The sequence below is a fragment of the Juglans microcarpa x Juglans regia genome, chromosome 3D, assembly GCF_004785595.1.
Source record: "Juglans microcarpa x Juglans regia isolate MS1-56 chromosome 3D, Jm3101_v1.0, whole genome shotgun sequence".
Classification (NCBI taxonomy): domain Eukaryota; kingdom Viridiplantae; phylum Streptophyta; class Magnoliopsida; order Fagales; family Juglandaceae; genus Juglans; species Juglans microcarpa x Juglans regia.
This window is the reverse complement of record NC_054598.1, coordinates 30,255,796-30,263,580: the sequence shown is the minus strand read 5'-3', so window position 1 is coordinate 30,263,580 and position 7,785 is coordinate 30,255,796. Positions and strand designations below refer to the sequence as shown.

General features: G+C 33.1%; 1 protein-coding gene across 1 annotated transcript; it reads left to right on the top strand.

Moving 5' to 3' along the window:
* Positions 1–1,321: 1,321 nt before the first annotated feature.
* Positions 1,322–6,234, top strand: LOC121255207 (receptor-like protein EIX1). The gene is made up of 4 exons (XM_041155486.1): positions 1,322–2,804; positions 3,401–4,016; positions 5,722–5,863; positions 5,947–6,234. Exons 1-4 carry the CDS (start codon positions 1,322–1,324, stop codon positions 6,232–6,234), a joined length of 2,529 nt encoding a protein of 842 aa, XP_041011420.1.
* Positions 6,235–7,785: the final 1,551 nt, after the last annotated feature.

The following is a 7,785-nucleotide window of genomic DNA, read 5'->3' as shown; positions in this document are numbered from 1 at the left end:
AGATGAATGGATGATGTGATTGTGGAACATGAAAATGTGTAGAAGAGTTTAGATATAGATCAGGTTTAAACTACTGTCTTTTCTACTTATTTTTTCAAATAATAATTTACCTTACGTTACACGCAAATTCGAGTCAGTATTTGCATAGATTTGGACTCTCTTGAAATATGTCCCCTTTTAGACGTTGTATTCTACCATTTTTTTTTTCCGTATTTTGAAAGATGCTTATACACATGTTGGATTTATTTCAACAAAATAAATCCAACAGTATAAATAATATGTTAGCATATTCTTATAAAAAAAAAAAAAAAAGAATAAGGACAGGTTCTTTCTTGTCTAATAACAACTTGTAAGGCAAAATTCCAATTGGAGCTCAACTTCAAATTCTCAACGCTTTCATCTTTAATTAGGGGCAGTCCTTAAACATCATGTGGTTCTTTATTTCCAAACAAGTGTTTGGGTGATCTTCATAAAGTTCATGATGATATTCGAGTCCAGAAGAGTCATAAGGTTCAGGTAGTCTAGGCAGATTACATTGCTGCAACCCCTCATTAGTACTCATTTTAAAAACGTTACTTTTCTAGACAAATATAATAAAAATATACATTTAGGTTCTTCTTACAATAATGCAACATAAACTTTGAATTTTTCTAAGATTTAAATTTCCAAGATTTTGTTTATGTTCCACAAATTGACTTTATGTTACACGCAAATTGACTTGATCAATCTAATTAAATTCGAGTGAACTTAATTTTTGTGGAATTAGACTCTGATCCAAAATCAATGACCCTCCTAAAGAATTGTTACAAATTAATGCTGGCGTGTGAATGAGTACTCTATGCCCAATCGTTTATTGCAATTTATGGTTAATTGGGAAATCTAAAATAATAAAAACATAATTACTTTATGTCTTTTACCCAGCTTTTTATAAAATATTATTATTTCTTGAATTCAAAATTAAATAAAATTTATATAAATTTAAAGATAATGTTATTTAAAAATTAAATTAAAATTATAAAATAATTATGTCATATTGTCAATCCAAATGACTAAAACGGATGAAAACGTGTACTACCATTTATTCCAACTAATTATTGACCTTATGTTACACGCAATGACGACTCCTTATAAAGAGTTGTTACATATTGTTGCATATATGTGAATGAGACTGAAAAGTAGTTATACTCCTTTAATTTCCAAACATTCATAAAACTAGTATAAATATAAATTGATTAGTTCTCTTTGGGATATCAAAACCAAGAGTACTACTTGCATTAAGATACAATATCTCTTGTCAGTGTTCCAAATAGAGAGTAAAACAATGAGAGCTTCTTATCTCCAATTTATGCTTCTACTACTTGGACTTTTATCTTGTAATGCAACAAAACTTGAATTTAGTTTCGATTTGCGTGATTCTAAAGTCAGATGCATAGAGGAAGAACGACAAGCACTCCTCCAATTCAAACAACACCTTGTTGATCCTTACCATTGGCTGTCTTCTTGGGACAGTGGTGAAGATTGTTGCAAGTGGGAAGGAATTAAATGCAGCAACAAAACAGGTCATGTTGTTATGCTTGATCTCCAGGCAGAATATTGGTGGTATGTTGAATCTGCAACTAAACATCTAGCAGGTGAGATAAGCTCTTCATTACTTGGATTGCAGTATTTGACTTACCTGGACTTAAGTTTGAATAAATTTTCCGGGAAACCTTTTCCAAACTTTGTTGGCTCACTCACTAAATTACAACATCTCAATCTTTCATATACCTATATAGCCGGAACCCTTCCACAACAGTTAGGAAATCTCTCGGGATTGATTTCTCTTGATCTCAGAAGGAATTCTGATCTGACAGAGGCACATAATCTTGATTGGTTAATTCATCTTTCATCCTTAACATACTTGGACATGAGTCGGGTTAACCTCAGCCAGGTAGTCAATTGGCCCAATAAGCTTATGATGCTCCCTTCTTTGATACACTTGAGTCTAAGTCATTGCAGTCTGATCTCCACAACGACTCCTCAGTTGTTTTCTGTCAATGCTAATTCCTCATCACAACTTCTATTTCTAGATCTCTCTTGGAATAATTATCTCACTTGCTTCATATTTCAATGGTTATTCAACTCCTCTACAAGCCTTGTTCATCTTGACCTCAGTTATACTAGCGGGTTACGGTGCTCCATTCCAGATGGTTTTGGTAGCCTAAATTCTCTTCGAACACTACATCTTGCTGGAAATCAACTTGTTGGTGACATTCCAAAATCCTTTTCGAATTTATGCGCCATAGAGTCATTGACTCTTTCGGATAACAATCTCAGTGGAAGTCTTTACGAATTTATGAGTAATGTGTCAAGTTGCTTGGTGGACTCCTTGCAGGATTTTGAAATAAGCAACAATAGATTAACGGGGTCATTGCCCGAGAGTATTAGAAACCTATCCAATCTTCAGAAGTTGGACGTTGCTAAGAATTCCCTTGCAGGGGTGATCACTGAAGCCCATTTTTCAAATCTCCTCAAACTGAAAAAGTTATCTTTAGGGTTAAATTCTTTGATTTTGAGATTCAGCTACGATTGGGTTCCACCATTCCAACTGGATTATATTAATTTGAGATCTTGCAGATTGGGATCAGCTTTCCCAAAGTGGCTTCAAAGTCAAAAGAATTATTCTGTGCTTGATATTTCTGATGCTGGAATTTATGACATTATGCCTGCTTGGTTTTGGGACTTCCCTACCATGTTATTCCATTTAAGTCTGTCTAACAATCAGTTGCATGGGAACTTGCCAGACTTGTCATCATCTAGACTTGGTGAGTTTGCTACTACTATAGATTTAAGTGCCAACCGTTTTGACGGTTCAATACCACCTTTTCCATTGAATGTGTCGTCACTAGACCTATCGAATAATAGGTTTTCTGGGCCAATTTCCTTCCTATGTAAACTCAATACTCCAATGTTATTGGAGTTTTTAAACCTCTCAAACAATACATTGTCTGGAGAGCTTCCAGATTGCTGGACGTATTTTCGTGGCTTGGTTGTTCTTAATTTGGCCAACAACAATTTCTATGGAAAAATACCAGACTCAATGGGTTCCCTAGTCTTGATTCAGTTTTTACATTTAAGAAACAATGGATTTGTCAGAAAGATGCCGATGTCCCTTCAAAATTGTAGTGAGTTGATAACATTGACTTGGGAACAAATAACTTGTCCGGAATAGTACCTCTATGGATTGGTGATAGTCTACCATGGTTGGTTCTTCTTAACCTACGATCTAATAAGCTTTTTGGAAGTTTGCCTTTAAACCAATGTCGTCTATCATATATTCAAATCTTGGACCTTTCTTTGAACAAGATCGAGGGAACTATTCCAGAGTGTATCTACAACTTGACTGCAATGTCTCATACAGAGAGTACAATTTCAACCATAGAGAAGAATAATGGAAGCATATTTTATGTAGAGTATGCATCCTTGGTATGGAAAGGAAGAGAGTCTGTGTTAAAAAGTTTCTTGGGACTTGTGAAGATGATTGATCTTTCAAATAACAAATTACATGGAGAGATTCCAGAAGGAATTACTAATCTTACAGGACTAGTTGCCTTGAATTTATCGAGAAACAATTTAGTTGGATTAATCACTCCGAAGATCGGTTTGTTGAGAAATTTGTTGTCTCTTGATTTATCTAGAAACCAACTTTATGGTGAAATCCCAATGAGCATTTCCAACCTAAGTTTTCTTAGTCAATTGGACTTGTCCGCCAACAACTTATCAGGCAAAATCCCAATAGGAACTCAAATACAAAGCTTCGATGCTTCTGCATTTTTGGGAAATCCTAAACTATGTGGCTCTCCACTTCCAAACGAGTGTCTAGAAGATCTTCATCCAAATTACATTAACAATCAAGGCCACAAGAAGGAAAATGATGATGATGATGGATTTATAACTAATGGATTTTATGTTGCTGCAAGTCTCGGATTCATTGTTGGATTTTGGGGAGTGTGTTGCATTTCAGTGCTAAACATACGGTATATAATGAAGCGTCTCACTTCCAATGCTTGAATGATATTAGCATAGGCTACACATGGCAGCAGCCCTATGTATGCTCACTTTGTAAAGTTGAACTTTAAGGTAAAAGTCTTCTCCCTCTATTTGATATTCATAATCATCATAAATTAGTGATATACTTTCCCACATATAGTATGAATATATATATTACTATATATATATATATATTATGTTATTATATAATAGTATGAATATATAATTGTTTGCATGACGTTATAGCATATATGACTTAATTGCATCCCTTGAATTATCTGTTAAAAATCTCATAAACCTTAGATTATATAGGAAATATTAGTTTTTACATATTCTAATGTTGAATTTGGCTTTAGTAAGTCGGTTCATGAGGTACAAAGTATATTTAATGGTTCATCGTCTCTTATGCAAAATTATTTTAGTCCCCGTCTTTTTATCATTATGAGCTGATTTTAATTTCTAGTTTAATTTTTTAATATGCTTTTGAATAATGTTGTTTTACTATTCAAAATTAATATTTGCTCATTTACCAGTGATCCAGCTAGCAGGAGACAGCTACATCATTCCAATATAGTACATCAAGATCATTTTGTTTTTATTTTTTAGTGGATTAGTTGTACTTTTTTTTGTTCAGTATATTGTATCGATCAAAAGACAATTATTGTATCTTAGACTAATTATTTCTAAGTATTTTCAATGGATAGCCACTTTTTATATTCTATAATTGATCAATCCTGCATGTAATTAGTTATGATTTGACACTTAGATTATAAAACACTATGTGTTTTTTGTCAACATTATATATATATATATATATATATATATATATATATATAATGGAATTGGACTATGATCAGTCTATCCCCAAAAATTTAACCTTGTTTTAAAGAAGAAATAAAAAGTGAAGAGTATTGGTCTTACTCGAAGTTGAGATTTGCTTCATTTATAAATATTGCAATAATTTTCGTGATTAATTAATCATATCCATCGATCCCAAGAAGACAAATTAACATGAAATATTTTTCATTAAATATATTCTCTTGATTTCTCTACAAACTAACTTCATAGTGGAGTCGCAGCGAGCTGCATTTCCAATTTTAAGCTTTCCAACTCATTTGGACTCGTGATCTAATAACAACTTGTTAGGCAAAATTCCAATTGGAGCTCAAGTACTTCAGATTCTCAATGCTTTTGCTTTTCTGGGCAATACAGAACTATGTGGTTCTTCATTTCCAACATTTTTTGAAAAAAAAAATAGTCATGTATTTAAATTTTTTCAAAATCTCAAAAAAAAAATATATATATATAAAATAACTCCCTGTATTTTAAAATAAAATGAGATGGTACACTTTCGCTCGTGGTGTGAAATCTCTCTATATTTTTCTTGTAGTGCTCCTCAAGACTTTTACATTTTCAGTCCTATGCATGATTTTTCTTAATTTTTTCTTAAGTTTATTTTAACGCTCTTTTTTTTTGTAAATGTGTATATATATACACGTTAATCATCTATTTTCAGAATTAAAGAAGGAAAGCGCTTATCTATATTTGGTTAGAAAAATAAATTCATCATCCTTTCAATGAAAGAAAATTTTAAGGTGAATTCTTTTTCATGATTTTCGGAGTTCCTGTTTTTGGCGATTTTGGCGATATGTGGTTTTCGCATTTTTGAGGTTGAGGCCCTAGGGTTTGCAGGGATGCTGCCGACGCCCAAGGTGGGCTGTTGACATCGGTTGTTCATGGTGGATGGACGTTTGCTGATCTGGTGGCACAGAAACCTCAACCTCTTCCAGAGGTGGACGTTCCCCTGCGATCGCCAAAGTGGGTTGAAAATGATGTTTGCGTTATTTTTTCGAAGGAGGAAATGCACTTTCGGCTTAACCGTTCAAATTTTCTCTGGTTTTGAAGTTTTTACGTCAGTGTCCGTCGTTGGATGTTATTCGATCCTTTATTTGCAGTCACTGGGGTATTGTTCAACAGCCCATGGTTTCTTCTATGCGAAGTCCACAAAATGTTTTTGTACAGTTTGCTAATGAGGATGATTTTCTGAAGGCCTTTGCTCGTGAATCTTGTGATATAGATGGGGTGCACTATAGAGTTTTTTATTGGACGACTGATTTCTGTGATGAAGTAGAGCCATCTCTTGTTCCGGTTTGGATTTTCCTCCCTGATTTACCACAGAATTACTATCATCCTTTGAAATATTGAAGTCCGATGGGAAAGATTTTACGTCGTGATAACAGTACTAATGGTGCAAGGGTGTGTGTTGAAATAGATGTGACTGTAGAACTTTAAGGTAAAAGTCTATGTATGCTCACTTTGTAAAGTTGAACTTTAAGGTAAAAGTCTTCTCCCTCTATTTTATATTCACAATCGTCATAAATTAGAGATATCCTTTTCCACATATAGTATGAATATATATATATATATATTACTATATATATATATATGCTATGTTATTATATTATAGTATGAATATGTAATTGTTAGCATGACGTTATAGCATGACTTAATTGCATCCTTTGAATTATATGTTAAAAATCTCATCAACCTTAGATTATATAGGAAATATTAGTTTTTACATATTCTCATGTTGAATTTAGTTTTCCAATCATTTAATAACACCCAATCATTTAATAGTACGTCATGAAATGCTGAGAGCATGATGATACCAATACAACATGATACTGATCAAATAATATTAAGTTAACCAGTTAAAATGAAACGGTATATATCAGTATATATCATTTGTAATTGAAAATGAGAAAAGACATATAAGATGAACAACACTTGTTTTCAACTTCATATACTGATCAAAGATTGTGGTGGCCTTAGCCCTTGGGTGATTCATTAAAATTGGACGTACCAGTATTCAGCACATGCCCCTGTTTTCCCACATTCAAGGCCCAAGACCTGGTTCATTTAAGATTGTTAAAGGATATACCCAATTAATTCGGTTTCTATAAATTAAACACGCTAGTTCGGTTGACCAAACTTTGCTTTTCTCCTTCTATTGATTGTCTTTCGAGAAAAGTAGAAACTATGGACATGCTTAGTTATGGAAAGTTCATAGAATATTTGAGGATTTTGATAATTTTTTTAGATTGGGTTTTCGAAAATGAAAGAAAATTATAAATTATTTTTAAGAATAAGTTTTGTAATGAAATTTGTGAAACTCTATAGGAAAAGTTGAAAACTTGTTTGAGCATAGTTTTTTAAGAATTGTTTTTGTCGGAATTTCTAAAAGTTGCATTGACTTTTGTACTATATAATGATTGGGTAAAAGGTTTGAAAAATCAATGGTTCTAACCTAACACAACACCTAGATGGGTGAATAGGTATTTTTCAATTTTATTGCACTATTTAAAAATGTTATCAAACAAGCAATCAATCACTAAAAAAAATCACAGAAAAATAATCAATATAGAAATTTGGCCATGAAATGGAAACTCAAATGAAGAACATGTTCAAAATCTAAAACCACCAGGTGTAAGTCATCACCTAAAATTCATTGTAAAATTTTAGTTTGTTACAATCAATTTTGAAACACTCACGAGACCCTTGTAGTAGCTAAATCTGGCTTGCAACATCACGAATGACCCACTTGATCTCTGCACGCATGCAGCTCCGAAACTCCAACCTTTCTGTAGCTTCACCATAAGAACCTCTCGATCTTTGCTTCAATGGCAGCTCCAGAATCCCTTCCGGCCAAAGAACATTCGCACAAATTGATGTAGTAGTAGTTAACCTCAACCACAA